We start from the raw sequence: 17,761 nt of genomic DNA, 5'->3' as shown, positions 1-17,761 counted from the left end.
CAACATACATACACCCCTCTTATACTCTAGTTACTTTGTATGCCTTTTTCGTGTAGCTCTCCCCCTGCTGGCTCCCCAGCCCCAATTTTTTGAACCATAGGACTTTATCACTTATGTCTTTCTGTCTCCAGCCCCAAGTGTAGCAGGGACTTAATGCTTTTTGATGATAACTCTCATTTCTTTAGCAGTAAAATCCTAGGTCTAGACCACATTTTGTCTTCACTTGTCTTTTTGTCTGTTGTTTTCCTATGGGATGTGTGAACTCCTTGGGAACAGGGGTTCTTATTGGCCCTTTTTGTAACCCGAGGACAAAGTCCAGGATTTGGCATCTTGTAGGTATTTAATAAATGCTTGTTGAATTGAATAACTCTGGGAAGGTAGTATAATATCTCCATTTTGCTGTTGAGTAAACTGAAGCTGAGAAGGGAACTTGGGGTTACATAGTTAATGTGTATCAGAGTCAAGAATCAAATGCTGGCCTCCTAAGTCCCAGGCCTGAAGTCTTAAATGGTAAAATGTAATGGAAAGCTAACTTTGGAGCTAATATTTTGTGAGTAGGTGATGTGTAATAGGAGAAAGGGAGCCTGAAGTTAATGGGTAATTATTAGTGTTTTAAATGTAACCTGCTCTTTTTACTTTGGTGTTTTGAAACAGGGTGATTAGGAAATTTAGGCTCTCGGTCAGATAAGGATAAACACGGGCCCTTTTCATGGAACTGCTGGTTACTCTAAGTTTCTCAGTCTCCATCTCCTTTCTTCACTGCTTCTGTAAAAAGGAGCCCAATTTATCTAACCTGCATCATTTAAAAAAAATAATAATAAACCCTGGTGTTGGGAGACAAGAGCTAATGGAGGTGGGGGTGGATTCTGGATGTTTCTCTCAAAGCATCCAGAGCAGCTGTCCTTGAACTTAGGATTCAGTCAAAGACACACATGCTTCAGGTGTGCTATTTGGTTGATAAATCGCGTGGCCTTATTCTCTTAAAATGTTCTCCAACGACCCTGGATTATTAGGGGCAAGGACCAGGTTTGTGATCTTACTGCCTCTTTCCCAGTGTTGGTCAGCATTTCAGCTACTTATGAATGCATTTTATATAGAGCACCCAGGGTTATCAACTTCCTGAAAGCACTTACCTTTTTTTTTTTAATTATAAAAGTATTTTATTATTTTCCAGGTACATGTAGAGATAGTTTTCAACATTTTTTTCTTAGTGAGGCAATTGGGGTTAAGTGACTTGCCCAGGGTCACACAGCTAGTAAGTGTTAAGTGTCTGAGGCAGGATTTGAACTCAGGTACTCCTGACTCCAGGGCCAGTGCTCTATCCACTGCGCCATCTAGCTGCCCCCTCAACATTTATTTTTATAAGATTTCTAGTTTCAAATTTTTCTCCTTCCCCCTCCCCAAGACAGCAAGTAATCTGATATAGGTTATATATGTACAATCACATTAAACATATTTCTGCATTAGTCATGTTGTGGTCTCTATTGTCTTTTTTTTTTTTTTTTTTTGGTGAGGCAATTGGGGTTAAGTGACTTGCCCAGGGTCACACAGCTAGTAAGTGTTAAGTGTTTGAGGCCAGATTTGAACTGAGGTACTCCTGAATCCAGGGCTGGTGCTCTATCCACTGCACCACCTAGCTGCCCCTATTAGTCATGTTGTGAAAGAACAATCAAAGCAAAAAGGAAAAGCCTCAAAAAAGAAAAACAACAGCACCAAAAACAAAAGAAATGGTATGGTTCAATCTGCATCCATATTCCACAGTTCTTTTTTTTTCTGGTTTTGGAGAGCCTTTTCCATCATGAGTCCTCTGGAACTATCTTGTCCTGTTGTATTGCTGAGAAGAATCAAGTCTATCACAGTTGATCAGCACATACTGTTGATGGTCCATAAGCATAAGTTTTAAGTGCTTGTTGTAGAAAAAGGAAAACACTTTGGATAGAGTTTAGAAAAAAAATCAACCTCAACTTATCTTTTCCTAATTTCCAATGTAGTCACTTCTAACATGAAGTGCTAGAGTTAAATAACCTTACATAGCTAGTATAGCAGTATATAAATTAAAGAATGTGATTCTTCCACTATTCTCTGAGAAGCCCCTGGCCTTCCATTTGTTGTTCCATGAAAATGATACATCCTTTTGCCACATGGAGTTTTAAAGTAGTCTGGCAATAAAATTACCTGCAGAATCTTCCCATGTATTTCCTCCAAGGAAAGAGAAAATCAATGATTGGTATGGATCCCATACCAAGCAGGGAAAACACCTTTTAACGTGCTTGTTTCCCTTTAAAATAGCTTGTAGTAGCCTATTGGGTTGTTTGCTTGCCTTATTTAAGAATTTGAAATTATGAATAATAACAGTAGGTAGCACTGTACAAATTTTATCTCACTTGATCCTCATAAGAACCCTGGAAGATGGGTGCTATTATTAACCCCATTTTAGAGAAGAAGAAACTGAGGTGAGCAGAGGTTTAGTGACTTACCCAGGGTCATACAGCTGGTACTCAACTGGGGCCAAATTTTGAGCTCAGGTCTTCCTGAGCCTTGGCCCGAACTTAGATTGTAAGGTCCCTGAGGTCAGGAACTCTTTGCCTCAGTTTGTATCCCCATCACTTAAGCATAGTGCTTGGCATATTGTAGGCTCTTAAATGTTTTTTTTTGACTGACCGACTGACTGAAGGGACACTTGTTTCATCTGCCTCTTTCAGAATGTAAGCGCTTGATCACCTTCCATTCCAAATATGTGGATTTTCCTCTAGTTTTCTTTTTGGACTTCCATGGTTTTGTTTCAGTACTTCTCCTCAGTTCTGAACTTTTTATGAAGATTGCTTAAACATCCTTATTAAAGCTGCATTTTTTGTGTGGTAGGTAATTCTGGTTTGTCTTTTGCCTTTTTAGAACATCTCCTCTCCTTTACAGTGTGAGTGAGTCCTTGGCAGTTGGACTTTTTAATCCGTAAACTCCAGACTTTAGCAGTGAAATTCTTGGGAGTTTTCATTGCAGGAGGAGACTGTTGGAGTCTTGCTGTTTTCACTTGGTCTTATGGTTCTAATTGATCTGGGTAGTTTTCATTTATGCTTTTTAAAAAATACTATACCTAGGCCTTTTCAGAGTGTCATGGTTTTAGGATACACATTATCTCTCTTCAGATTATTTCACAGTTCAGTTACTTTTAATAATATATGCTTTGTTTTCTTTCTTTTTTAAAAAAATAATTTGTGTTTTTTTTTAATTCTTGTCATCTCATGGAGTCACTACTTTCATTTGACTCATTTTAATGTTCATGAAGTCTATTTCTTGTGCAAAATTTACAACTGTTTGTTTTCAGCTGATAATTTTTCCATTCTCACCTCTAGTTCTTGTGTTATCCAAAATTACATTTTTTTTTTGCTTCATGTCTTGTGTGGGATTGAATTTATAGTATTTCTTCATTGTGTTTAGCATTTTCTTCTGTTTACTACTATCCCCAACCTCAGTTTCTGGATTGGGACTTTTTGTCCTTCTTGGATGGGCTGGCAGTGCCTCATTGGTCCCAGGTGTGGTGACCAAGACTAGGCCCTATTGTCTATAGGAATCGTTGGTTTTTGGCCTCAGTCCTGTCTCTCTTTCCTTGCATAATTCTGGACCCAGAGTGGGCTCCATTTTTTCTTTACCTGATGGAATGATGCCTAGCCTGCTGGTGGCAACCCCTCTGCACCTCCCTACATGCTTTGCTCCCTGGGACTGCTTCCCCCATCCTTGGCTCGCCTCCCCTCAGAGCTTCCCATGTGCTTCTGGCTGTGCTCTTGTCCAGGAGGAGGAGTCGGAGGAGTCTCTGACCTTCTTCGTCTTTGTTCCTGCTGGTGCATATCTAGAGCCTCACCAAAGGAGGAGCAGGGAGTTCAAAGCGCTCTGCCCCAGCTCACATCTGGTCTTGGCCACACCGTTCTGCCTCTGCCCTGGCCTGAGGTTTCATTTTCTCTTTTAGTTGTAGTTTACGTTGTGCTTTCTCTCTTTCGACAAAGCTTCCTCTCACTAAGCACCATTGCTCCTCACAAGGGATCAAAGGAGAGAAATACTTATAAGACACTTGGCCCAGGGCCTGGCACACAGGGGGTGCTTCAGAAGTGTCTGTTGCCTTCCCTCCCTGTCCCTGCCACCTGTCTGCCACCTTTCTCTCCTGCTCTTTCAGGAATGTTGCTCTTTCCATCTCATTTCTTGGTTCTTGGGGAGGGGGCATATTCATAAATATCTCATCCTCACAACAGCACTGGGAGGTGGATACTATTCTTTTTTCCATTTTATGAACAGGGAAACTGAAGCAGAGGTTCAGTGACTTGCTCAGGTACTTGCCCAGCTAGTATTTGTCTCCCTGACTCTAAGACTAACCTTCTAAGCACTGAACTATTTGTAGTATTGGATTATATAGCCTTCTCAGCCATCATTTCCTGTGCTTAATCATAAATGTCGAGTCCTTAGAGGTCCTGAGGGAAAACATCCGTCCCCTCCCTCCCTTCCTTCCACTTCTACAGGTGAGGCAGCTGAGACCTCCCGAGGCTCCCTGAACTGGGCAGCTTTGCCACTGTAGGAGGTTATCCGGACTCCATGGCCAGTGATCTCCCCACACGCACCACTGCAGACACCAAACAGAAGGGCTTTTCTTGTTGGTCCCAGCACCTGCATAATTGCTCAGAAGTGACTGCAGATCCAAGAGAAGGTGAGAAGATCCCCGTCTGTGGGTTAGGATCAGGAAGACCTCTGGGCCTCCCCCAAGTTGCTGCCGTGGTTATCTGCCCCACTCATTGACAGGATGCCAGTGGGTCCACAGGCCTGGCCTTTGAGTCCCAGCTCAGACCCTGGGCCAGCCATGAAAACTCTCTCAGCCTTAGTTTCCTCATCTGTAGAAGGGTCATTATAATAATACCTAATTCACAGGGTGGGGAGGATTAAATCAGATCATATATGTAAAGTGCCTTCCACACATTAAAGCACCATATAAATGCTAGCTTTATGCTGAGGAAATCCAGATCTTTCTCATTTTGATCATCAACCAATATTTATTGACATAATACTAAGCTTGTCAGCTTTTGGAAAACAAAATAGCAATGACTTCCCCCTGGTGTTTCAAGGAATCACCCACTTCTCTCCCCTGCCCCATCTCTTCTTTCCCCTTGTCTTTTCCCCTGCCTAATTACCACCTTCCCTTTCTTCAGTTCCCCTCTCCTCCAGTGGTGTAGAGTGGGAAGGGCCTGGGGGTGGGGGTGGGCATGTCAGAAATAGATGCTCCATTCCAGCTTTGGACACTTGTTGGCAGGATGGTTTTGGCCAGGCCACTTCTCTCTGCTTCAGTTTCCCATCTCTAAAATGGGTTGATTACACTGAGATTTCCAGGTTTTCTTTCAGTTCACAAATGCTATAGATCTATTCTGTAGGATAGATGGGGCATCAGCAACTTGTTAGTAATAACTGTTTCAGGGGCAGCTAGGTGTCGCAGTGGATAAAGCAATGGCCCTGTATTCAGGAGGACCTGAATTCAAATCTGGCCTCAGACACTTGACACTAGCTGTGTGACCCTGGGCAAGTCACTTAACCTTCATTGCCCTGCAAAAATAAATAAACAAACAAACAAATAAATAAATAAATGGCAACAGTTTCAGTTGAGATACATAGTTGATACCATCCTTTATTCAATATTTGAGGCCCTTGAACTTCAGAATAAATCTTTTGTAGTAATGATCTAAGCTAACTATCAGTGGAGTCTTACTTGGTACATGAAAACCCGCAGTGCTACTTGAAAACAATTCTTTGAACAGAGAAGACTTACTTTAAGCAAACAGTTTTCTTAAGAGGGGGTCCCCATTTGCCTTAGTTCCTTTCCTCAAGAGCTCCCTTTTTTCAGTATTAAGAAAGCATTTGATTTACAATTTTCCATTTACTTCTCCTTTGTTTCAGCTAGCCTGTAGATGGCAGGAGTGGTTTATTTTTGCAGTTGTTTGAACAATTCAGTTTCATTTAATGTGTTCTTTTGTTGAAGGCAGGTGACTGAAATGAGCTACACCCTTCCCATAATGATTACAGAAGATGCAAGTAATGGTAAGATAGGGAGCTAAGCTGAAAAGGCTTTGGTGATTTACTTCTGCATCGGTCTGTCTTCATTTCATGGTTCCCGTGTTCTTGGATTGTAGTCGAGAAACTCAAGACTTGAACATGAAACACAAGCAGTACCATATGTCAACGGCTGAACTTCCTTCATTACATTAGTCAGAGTAATGAAGCTTAGCTCTGCTTCCTATTAACTGCAAAGTAGTTTGTTTTGCATGGGTCCTTTAACAGGTTGCTGAGATAGGAACCTTTTTTGGTGTGGAGACTCTTTAGTGTCATTGTGACTGAGTACTAGCTTGGAGATTTGATATAACTGTTAGGCCTGGAGTGTTTTAATTGTCTTCGAGAAAGAAATCCATTCCAGGGAAGATGAAACTTGGATGTTTTATTTGAAACAGACTGGAAACTTTTATTGTAGAATTTCGCAAATAGCTTTTGGAAGGAATGCAGGAAGCATCCCAAAAAGCTGCTGTAAGACCACGGCCATTCAGCCTCTTGACTTAAAGCCTGCACTTTTGTATCCTTGTGGCAGATGAAACAATGGCACAGTCTCAGTAAAGAGACTTCATTTGTTACCTATTGTCCAGGGCCTTCAGTTGAATAGCACAAAGCTTGCTTCAGCATCTCCACTGGCTTTCATCTCTTCACTGTTAAATTAGTGACAATGATGGTTTTCTTTATGCATAAATTAGGTAGGTTACATACAACTTTAAAGGGTATTTTTGAGCATCTTCTTTTGATCGTCTTTAAAGCCATTTGACTCTCTCTTGCTATCTATGTGTAAAAGGAGCCAAACTCTTAATTTTTTATTTTCTTTCTTTCTTTCTTTCTTTTTTTTTTTAGTGAGGCAATTGGGGTTAAGTGACTTGCCCAGGGTCACACAGCTAGTAAGTGTTAAGTGTCTGAGGTCGGATTTGAACTCAGGTACTCCTGACTCCAGGGCCGGTGCTCTCTCCACTGCAGCACCTAGCGGCCCCGAGCCAAACTCTTAAAATGACATTCTGCTTTAGTTCCACCTTTGTATGGATTGCAATTGAAACAATACCCAGCACTACTGGGAAGGAGAAGCCACTTCTTCCCATATCCCCTAAGTTTGAAGAAGACCAGTTAGTAGAGGATTTAATTGGTGCCACAGTTAACAATCACAGGTAAGCAGGAGAGAGCTTAATGGAGCAGAGAAAAGAGACCAACATTTATTTTGAAGAATGAAACCAAATAATGTTGGGTATTATTTAAACTCTAGGGAGGCCTGAAAAGTTCATCTCCTCTGAATATGTTTTACTGTACCGCTAAGGGAGAGAAATTAATAGTGTATGTTGCACTTTGACTGAATGCTAGTACTATGATTACGTAATTTTCATATTAGAAAAAACACATTTTGGTAAAATAATTTTGTATAATGGACCAATTGGAAAAAAAAACTGAGTTCAGACGAGAGACCTACTGTAGTTAACAGATTATTTTTTTACCTGGCACTAGAATTCTGAGATGCAGTTCTCAAGAGGCATTTGTCAGATGTGTTTTCTCTAGGCAATTTTACTAACTATAAAAAAAACTCTTGTAATTTACCAGAAGGCAGCCTTTCCACTTCCTTGCTTTGAATCCTCTCACTCTTCAGTTTTAAAGAGAGAGAGGACAATGATAATCTATTATGGGATTTAAAATTTTCATTGCTGGTGAATTCAGAGAAGCAATTTCAATTCATCCATGAAGGATGGCCACATGAGGAATGGTTATATTCTTTTTTATTAAATAACAAGGAAAATTATTTGGGACTAATGGTTAAATTGAAAGCCATATACTCAACAGTAGTAAATTAAAGGTCTCAGTATAGTTCTCAATGTCAGCAGTAATAGAAATAGGAAAATCTTAGATGAGAAGGAGGGATTGTTGTCATAGCAGGTGAAACAATTATGAAAATATTTGAGAGACTTGGGTGTTGAGGGCATCAGCTCTGACCATATTTGGCATGAATGGGCATGCAGATGTCATAGCTACAGCTTTAGTTGAGAAAAATCTCTCAAATTTGGAATCTTATGACTTGGATTCTAATTCTGATTCTGCCCTTTCTCAAATAGTGTATGTATGTGGCTTGGACTAGGCTGAGGCCTCTCCTTTGTCTCCTTTCAACAGATCATCATCTTTGTCTCACTCCTTGTGCCTTTTTACTACAAGGTCCCAGCCTTTCTTTTCTCTTTGTATCTAACCCCAGTTGTCCTGAATTGTAGGTATCTCAAACTCACCATGTCCAAAACAGAATTGATTTTCTTTTCCCCCAAGCTCTCCTCTCCCTAATTTCCCTGTTTTTGGTAAAGATCCTGCCATGTTCCTCATCTCCTAAGTTTGAAACCTCAGGCTTTTCTTCATCTAGTCCCTCTCCCTCAATCCCCCCATCCAGTCCATTGTGAAACCTTGTCAGTTCTCTCTTCAGCATGTCTCTTGGATTTCTCCTGTCTCTCCATTGATGCCCTCATCATTCAGGCCCTCGGCATTTCTTGTTTGGACAATTATAGTAGCTTCCCGAATGTTCTCTCTGCCTCACACTGCTTTCTTCTTTAATAAACTTTTTTTTTTGGGGGGGGGGTGAGGTAATTGGGGTTAAGTGACTTGCCCAGGGTCACACAGCTACTAAGTGTCAAGTGTCTGAAGCTGGATTTGAACTCAGGTTCTCCTGAATCCAGGGGCGGTGCTTTATCCACTGTGCCACCTAGTTGCCCCTCTAATACACTTTTCTTAAAGCTTGGGGCTGACAATGTCACTGCTTGTTTAAGAAACTCAGCAGCTCCTTTTGACCCAAGGATAAAGTGTCTTTGAATTCCCTGGCTCCAGTTTTTTTTGTGTTTTTTTTTTTAAGGTGTTGAATATGACTTTCCTTTGTTCACTTATAAGTCTTAAGCAGCCTGCCATGCTTGCTGTCTCCCATATGTAGCCTATCATTCCCATCTCTGTGCCCTGGCAGAGGATCTCCTCCATGCCTGGAATGTATCCCTTCCACATCTCTGCCTTATGCCCTCCCCTTCAAAGGTTGGCTCAGATACTGCCTCCCACAGGAAGGGATGTTTCCCCACCCCATTCCCCCATCTGGGTGCTAGTCCTCCCCACCTCTCATATTGCTTTGTGTATATTTTGTGTTCAATTTTCTGTGTGAATGTTGATTTTTCACACACACACACACACACACACACACACACACACACACACACACACGCCCTCCTCCCCACACCTTATTCTACACATGTTCCCCCAATATAATGGAAACCCTTGGGGCAGTGAGGGCAGGCATTGTGGCACAGTGGGAAAGTCACTTGGTTTAGAGTAGAAGACCCAGTTTCTAATCCTTGTGTGACCTTAGACTAGACCCTTATGTTCCCTGATCTGGGGTTTCCTTATCTGTAACTATTATTTGGACCAAATGGAGGAATGACTAAAAATGCAGGTGCTGGGCCTTTTAACTGGGCTGCTAGCCCTTGCTCTCCAGCAGTTCACAGTTTAATAGAGGAAGGCTGCACATCTAAGGAAGGAAACAAGAGTTGGCAGGCAGGTGATAGGGCTGGGAAATATGTGGTGAGCCTGGGAATGCTTACAAGAGGAGATGGGATCTCAGAGTCCTTGAGGCCAGGCTCCTTCCACCTTAGAGCTGTTCCAGCTCTGTGTCAGCTGTATTCTTCATCCATTTTGTTTGGGTCTTTGTGTCCCCAGTGCCCTCATAGGCACCTCCTAAATGATGACTGAATACGTGTTGAGAAGTGACGCTTCTGTGAGAATTGATTCTTCAGAAATGGCCTCATGGTATCCTTAGATTGTTGGCCTGTCCTGCTGCTTGTGGCCTCCTTGTACCATCATTATCTGTGATATTAAAGACAGGAGTGGCTGTGAAGTAGATGCTCCCTCAGGCAGGAATGAAAGAGTTCTGAAATGGGGACAAAGAGATTGTGTCAGAAGGTGGTTAAGTGGGTAACCAGGAGTATTTGCATGCTGCAGAAAAGTGGGTGGACTTCAGGGTGATCCATGTGCAAGGAAACCTAACCAAAGCTTAGGATCATGGCATCACAGAAGGCATGGAGGTCAAGATCAACCCCCCTGGTTTTTTAGATGGGGAAACTGAGGCCCTGAGAAGTTTTAGTGACCTTTACCTTCTAACAGGTAATACCGTGTGGTATGGCCAGCATTTCACTGCAAAATGTTTACCTCATTAAAATCACAACTCACCCTTTTCTAGCACTTAAATGTTGCCAAATGTTTTCTTCATAGCAGCCTCATTACCTAAGCTTTGTGCCCATATTATCTCCATTTTACCGATGATGAAACTGAGCTAACAGAAATTAAGGGATTTACCTAAGGCTAGCCAGCTGGTCTGACTCAGGGCGAGGTCCTTTGAACTCATCACTGTACTGCTTTCTGGTTTTGTACACAGCTATACTGAACATATATATAAACACGGGATGTTGAACTCAGTTTCTAATTGTGTTTTTGTTGAAGACTTTGGTTTATCCAAGTGAGTAATAAAAGAAAACCTTTGTTGTCTGACTGGCTGTCTTTTTAAAAAGTATAGCATGATCAGTACTTCATCATTCTATGAGAAATTTTAAATTTCAGATTAAAATCGGTGAGGGGAAAATTTTCCTTCTCATATAATGATTCAGTCCATAGTTAGTCTATCATATCACTTTGTATGCCTGGGACAGACAGTAGAAACCCACAAGTCAGGCCCAGAATTAAACCAAAGAAGGAGAGCAGGGGATTCTAGGGAATTCAGAGTTCCTAATTCCCTCTTGTTGTTCTTGGGAACAGAAATATAGTTGGTCTGAGCAGAATACAGTGTATAAACACTGAGGAATTTTAAAGCATCATCAGGGAAATTTATGATAGGAAAAGAAGCCCGAGTTGGTCATGTGTCAAGTGTTGAGGGAAAAATATCAGCAGCCCCAGTACTCCTCAGATGTTCCTGTGATTTCAGGAGAAATTGAGAAAGTCAGGGGTCCCCCACCCCACCCCTCTCCCCATGGAGGTGGGTCCCTTTCATCGGTGTAGAGAGCAGCTCCTCCTCTCTGCCCATGCAGATCTTACCTGCTCTTCAGCTTGGAGGTCAGATACCTGGGCAGGTAAGGGTTAAGTGACTTCTCTGCTGTCATTCAGCTGCTCCGAGTCAGGCCGACTTGAGCCCAGACTTTTTTTCCTTTCCAAGCCTCACTCTGTCTGTATCTACTGGACTTCCTGTACACTATTCAGTTCAAAATTAAATGCCTGTTGTGACTATGACGCTGTACTAAAATGGTTTTTTGAAGAATTTTTAGGTATTTGTGCTATTTACTGGCTTCTTGATGTCACTGAGAGTTGTGTTCAAATCCCGTCCCGCCCCCCCCATCATGAGGTTCTCTTTTTCATCTTACCACTTAACTTGAGATGGGGGGGAATTGGATGTGAATTTGAATCTAAATCTTAGGACGTACATATTTAGTTACTAATCTTTCCCATTTTTTTATTTCAGTTGATCCTATTAAAATTTTGATGCCTTCCTTGTCTCCTACTATGGAAGAAGGAAACATTGTGAAATGGTTGAAAAAGGAAGGTAAGTATGTGTTTGTTTTGGATTTTCTTTTGGTTAATTAGTTTTAGTCATGGTTTTGGTGTAAATTAAACTGATGTAAATTGAGTTACTTGGTCAGCTTATAAAAAAAACAAGTGAAAATTAAGCTTTCCCATCTTGTTGGTCTGGTTTTTTTTCCTTGCATAGAAAAAATGGTATCATAAGGCCATGCTTCTATTTTTAGACTTTTGACTTTAAATATTAGTTTCATGATATAAAAGACAACTCCCCCAGTTTCATTTTCAGGTTTTCTTTTGACCATTTCGTTGACACTGTAACATTGATATTCAACAATTAGCATTTATTCTGTACAAGGCACTAGCTAGGTGTCCAAGATACAGACGGAAAGGAAAAACAATTGTTACTCAAGGAATTGACATTCTAAATGCATATTGACTGACTGACTACTGGGAAGGGTACAAAATGTACCCAGATGAGTAACTAGAATAATAAAAATAACTTCTGCATGGAGAGAGAATTAATAGACGAGGAAAAGCTCATCACTGAGGCTGCCTAGTGCTTGGTAGCATGGCAGGTAGAAGGGATGGGGCAGTGGTACCAAGGGCACCGAAGTGGGAGAAGGGAGTATTTTATGTGGGAAACCGATTGTCAGTCCATTTGGAACAGAACATCGGGGGAAGAGAATGGTATAGGAAACGAGACTGGAGAGGTAGGTGGCAGCCACCTTTCATTACTTTCAGCCAGCATTTGTTAAGCACTTTCTGTGTGTGAGGAACTGACAGTACAAAGATAAGTAAGGTCCCTGACCTCAAGGAGGACTTGCAGGGTACTGATGTTCTCAAAAGGGAAAACCAGAGAAATTTGGGAGGACTTTTGTGAATTGGTGGAGAGAGGTGAGCAGAAGCAGGATAATAGTCATATAGCCACCCATTTTTTCCTTTTTGTGAAAATTAAATTGTTAAAAAAAATTATTTTCAGTTGTAATTTCTTTTCCTCCTGCTTGCCTCTCCCCTGTCCATTGAGAAGATCAGGAATATGACACTCATTAAACATATAAAGTCTGTAAAACATTTCTACATTAGCTGTGTTTTGGAGGGAGCGCAAGAAAAATAGAGCAAGCGAAAGAAAATATGCTTTAGTTTGCACTCAGATCATCAGTTCTTTTTCTGGAGGTGGTGAGCAGTTTTCATCTTGACTCCTTCAAAATTGTCTTGGATTGTTGTATTGATCAAAGTAGCTAACTGTTACACAGTTGTTCATCCATACAATATTGCTGTTTCTGTGTACAGTGATCTTCTTGGTTCTGCTCACTTCAGTTCATATAAGTCTTTCCAGTTTTTTTTTCTGAAACCATCCTGCTCATCATTTCTTAGAGCACAATAGAATCTATCACAGTCATACACCACAACTTGATCAGCCATTATTCCCCCAGTTGATGGGCATCACCTCAATTTTCAATTCTTTGCCAGAACAAAAAGAGCTGCTATAAATATTTTCGTATCTATAGGTCCTTTTATTTTTTTCTTCAATCTCTTTGGGATACAGACCTCGTAGTGGTATTGCTGGGTGTTCTGTTTAAAATCTAAATGTGGGTTCTAATCTCTCCCCCCACCCCCAGTCTTGGGGGGAAGCTGGCTAAAAATCACTGATAAATTCAGCAAGAGTTTAGGCTTTTAAAGATTTATTAAAATATATATAAGTTAGTGAAGAGAGAGAGAGAGATTGAGAATAGATTCCTTATGGCATGGAAATCCTGGCTCATATCTAATTCGGTATAGCCAGAGAGAAAGAAAGCAATTTCCTTTCCTAACAGCCCACGTGAAATGTCTTACCACTAAGCCAGTGTCCGAGCCCCACCCACCCCCCCCTTTCTCCTTTTGCTGTCACCAAGCCAGTTCTGGACAAAAAGAGGCCAATCCTCAATGGCTTTTCCCAGAAGCCGTCTGTGAAACAGGAAACAGGGCTGTCCACACACACAGCTCCAAGCTTATTTGGTTGGTAGCTTTGATTGACATGACTACAGGTGATTCTACAGATGAAACTTCCAGATGCCAAGTCACATGCTTTCTCCTCAGCTCTGATTCTCACATGGGTGTTAAGGGCTAAAATTCTAGCTAAACTGTCTAAAATATCTAATGAGTGGTCGCCAATAAATTATAAGCTTTAGCAAGAGTTAGACTTTTAAGCATTTATTAAGGAGAATAAGAATTTGGTAAAGAGAGAGAAAGGCCTAGATTCCTATCTATTAAAGGGAGAGCACATTTCTAGCTCCGCTCTCCACCAGAGTCCAAAGGAAAGAGAGCCCGAGACCGAGCGCCAGTCTCTTCCTTCCTCCTCCCACTAGCCTGCGTCACTTCCTGACGCCAAAGAAAAGACTCCTGGTCTTGCCCTCAAAGACCTTCGCTTCATGGGAGGAACTCTTCTACAGTAAGTCTCCAGTAGGTGGCGTTATTCCAATCGTTACATGGGTCAAAGGGTGTGTACAGCTTTGTAGCCCTTTGTGAATAGTTCCAAATGGTTCTCTAGGATGGTTGGATCAATTCACAACTCCACCAATCATGCATTAGTGTACCTATTTTTTCAGCATTTGTCATCTTTCTTTTCTGCCGTGTTAGCGAGTCTGGTGGGTGTGAGGTTCAGACCTTCATCACCCCTGGCCTAGACTATTGCGATGACCTCATGTTTGGTCTCCTTGCCTCAGCCTCTCTCTGCTTCACTGCATCTTCCACTTGGCTGCCAACATAATTTCCCTTAAGCACAGGTGTGACTATTACTCCTTTTCTCCATAAACTAAGCAGTTACTAATTGACCAAAGGATCAAATATAAACTTCTCTATTTGCTTTTTTTTTTTGGTGAGGCAGTTGGGGTTAAGTGACTTGCTCAGGGTCACACAGCTAGTAAATGTCAAGTGTCTGAGGCCAGATTTGAATTCAGGTCCTCCTGAATCCAGGGCTGGTTTTCTATGTACTGCACCACCTAGCTGCCCCTCTATTTGCTTTTAAAGCCTTTTCTGTCCTCTGGTCTGGCTTTCTCTCTGCTCCATCTCCCTCCCCCCTCCACATCTTGATACATCAGCTGTCCCCTGGGGTCAGGAATGCATTCCCTTCTCACTACCTCACTACTATTGGCACCTAGGGGGCACCGCAGTACCTGGAGTCAGACACTAGCTGGGTGACCCTGGGCAAGTCACTTAACTTCTGTTTGCCTGTTTCCTCATCTGTGAAAAGGAAATGATAGTAGCACCCACCTACTAGGATTGTTGTGAAGAGCAAATAAGATAATAACTGTAAGGTGCTTAGCATAGTGTGGAGCACATAGTAAATGCTATGTAAATGTTAGTTACTATTACTATTATTATTAACTAGTGTTGTTATGACCACCTCACAGAATTGCTACTTAACTCCTTCATCTGCAGCTTAAGCCTCACCTTTGGCATGACGACTTTCCCCATTCTCCATTTTTTCCCAGCTACCAGTGCCTTCCCTCCATAACTAACTACTTTATATCTATTTTGTATTCTTATGCATTTATTTATGCTCTTCAAATACGCACACGGACACATTGCTTCTTTTTTTTCTTTTTTTCTTTTTTTTAGTGAGGCAATTGGGGTAAAGTGACTTGTCCAGGGTCACACAGCTAGTAAGTGTTAAGTGTCTGAGGCCAGATTTGAACTCGGGTATTCCTGACTCTAGGGCCGGTACTCTATCCACTGCGCCACCTAGCTGCCCCTCACATTGCTTCTTAATCGGGGTCTCAGAGTTTGCTTTTTCCTCTCCTGTGTGGATAGCTCTATTTTACAACAGTTGGTTTCCCTTATAATCCTGTGTATTTCATTTTATGCATTTTAAAACCTCATTCTGGGGAGTTGATTGACTCTAGCAGATTGCTTAAGGCTTTCATGACACAAACAAGGTTAAGAACCCTCATTTTAGAATGTAAGTTTCTTGAGGGCAGGGCTTGTTTTGTTTTCATCTTTTTTATCCCTTCACTTAGCAGTTTTCTGTCTTTAGTAGGTGCTTAATAAATCCTTGCTGATTGAATGTGCCCAGCGATCACTGTTGGCAGCTTCAGGAGGGCACTGACAGGTGAGGCAGATGACCTCCCATTCCCATGTCTACGAGACTGCTGCCTGTCATTGAATCTTCTGGAGAGCAGCGGTGCTAGCTAGCTCCCTCCTCGTGGGGCCTCCTGCTGATCTAAGCTGTGAACCTCAGGCAGCTGAGTGACTGGCTCTTGGGAGCAATTAAGTTGTTGCAAGTTTGTCTATGAAAGTTTCACCTTCATAAATAATATAATCTCTCAGAATCTATTTCTAGTTTCTCATTTCTGATGAATTAATGAGCTCTGGTTATTTCTGTATTATATGTGCTGGCCTAGTATTATTCTCAGTTCTCAAGTCATGGTTCAATCACAGAGCAGTCTGTTAGGGATAATTGTAAGAAGATTAATTTCACCAAATTTCCAGGCCTAATTAGACATTGCCAAAGAAGATTCGTGAACTCACATTTGTGTTCCATTCGCCCACTGTCACTTGAAAAGTTATTCATGTATATTAGAACATGGGGAATATTAAAAGGCATTCATAGATTCATCACCTTCTCAGGCAGTGTGGTATAACCAAAAGGCCTGTTGGCTGGATTTTTTGTAGAGATGAAATGGGGCCACCTCCTAACAGCTGCTCATTGCTATTTGTGTGCCCTCACCTGGGAAACGAGACCCAGCTAATCTCCAGGTCCTACAATAGTATAGGAATTCTGGTCCATTTTTACATAGGTGGTATACCGTTTCATCTTAATATCTTTGTAGCCGATACTTTCTTCTAAATGTTGCCCTTAAAAGGCCTCATCTCTTATGAGTCAGTGCCACACGGTAGCATTTTTGCTGATGCTCTTGAGCAATAGTGATCCCTTTTCCCTTCTGGAGGGATCTTTTTAGGCCCACGCCAGGGGTGCTGTTACTGTGCAGCTTTATAATTTGAACAGTATTGGGGGGGATGCTTACACAGATGGGGATTGTAGTCTTTCATATATAAAATATACGGGCATATTTTATAGCAACGCCTATAAATATATAAAATATGCACATATATTTGTGTTACATGCATGTTTATACACATGCATTCATTTTAGTTCAAACATTTATTAAGTAAATGGGCTATGTATTGGAAGTAAATGTTTGCTCATGTTCAGGGTTTTATAAATCTGTAGTAACTGGGAATGTAGAATGGTGGCATTGTTCACTTTCAGTTGTGTCTGACTCATTTGGGTTTTTTTCTTGGTGGATATACTGGAGGGGTGTGCCATTTCCTTCTCCAGCTCATTTTACAGATGAGGAAACTGGGGCAAAAAGGGTTAAGTGACTTGCCCAGGATCACATAGCTAGTCTGAGGCCAGATTTGAACTCAGGAACATGAGTCTTCCTGACTCCAGGCCTGGCACTCTACTGTGCCACCTAGCTGCCCTTAGTAGACTATAATGGACTAAAAGTTAAGATTGATTTCCATTCTGGGCTTGTGACTCATCAACCATATGACAAAAGGTGAGTCACTTCCCCTTTTAGATGACAGAATTTTCTCCTCTCCTTTTTTTTTCTTTTTTTTTTCCCTTTCTTAAAGGAGGCCCAGTTGAACTAAAGTATCTCTGGTCTCTTTTAGCTATGAAATTTTGCGTTTTTAAAATAATAATGAGCAATAATATTAAAAATACAATTTGTGTAGTACTTTAAGGTTTGCAAAGTACTTTACAAATATGACCTTATTTTATTCTCACAACAATCTTGTGTGGTAGGTGCTGTTATTACCTTATTTTACATAAAAGAAACCAAGGCAAATAGAGGCTAAGTGACTTGTCCAGGGTCACACAGCTAATTAAGTGTCTGAGGTAGGATTTGAATTTTCCTTTTCTGACTTCAGATCCAGTGCTTTGTACCCTGCACCACCTGGCTGCTTCTACATAGGGTGATAGCTCTATTTTTTTTTAAATACTAGGCAAATCCTTGAGCAGCAGGTATTATAGTTACTGGCTGATTTTGCTGTTTTTAGATAAACATCCAGAGTAATAATTTAACATGGCACATAAGAATGCTTATTTCATTATTCCACATTTAGCAGAACAAATCAGTGTTGGGCGGTGAGCAAA

General features: G+C 41.3%; 1 protein-coding gene across 1 annotated transcript in view; it reads left to right on the top strand.

The window, feature by feature from the left end:
* Positions 1–17,761, top strand: part of PDHX (pyruvate dehydrogenase complex component X) — a 75,397-nt gene that overhangs the window by 2,007 nt on the left and 55,629 nt on the right. The window contains exon 2 of the mRNA XM_043970013.1: positions 11,564–11,644. Within this exon, the coding sequence (XP_043825948.1) occupies positions 11,564–11,644 (81 nt within the window). The remainder of the gene's footprint in view (positions 1–11,563; positions 11,645–17,761) is intronic.

The sequence above is a fragment of the Dromiciops gliroides genome, chromosome 6 (assembly GCF_019393635.1).
Source record: "Dromiciops gliroides isolate mDroGli1 chromosome 6, mDroGli1.pri, whole genome shotgun sequence".
NCBI classification, from domain to species: Eukaryota; Metazoa; Chordata; class Mammalia; order Microbiotheria; family Microbiotheriidae; genus Dromiciops; species Dromiciops gliroides.
This window is presented reverse-complemented; position numbering and strand designations above follow the sequence as displayed.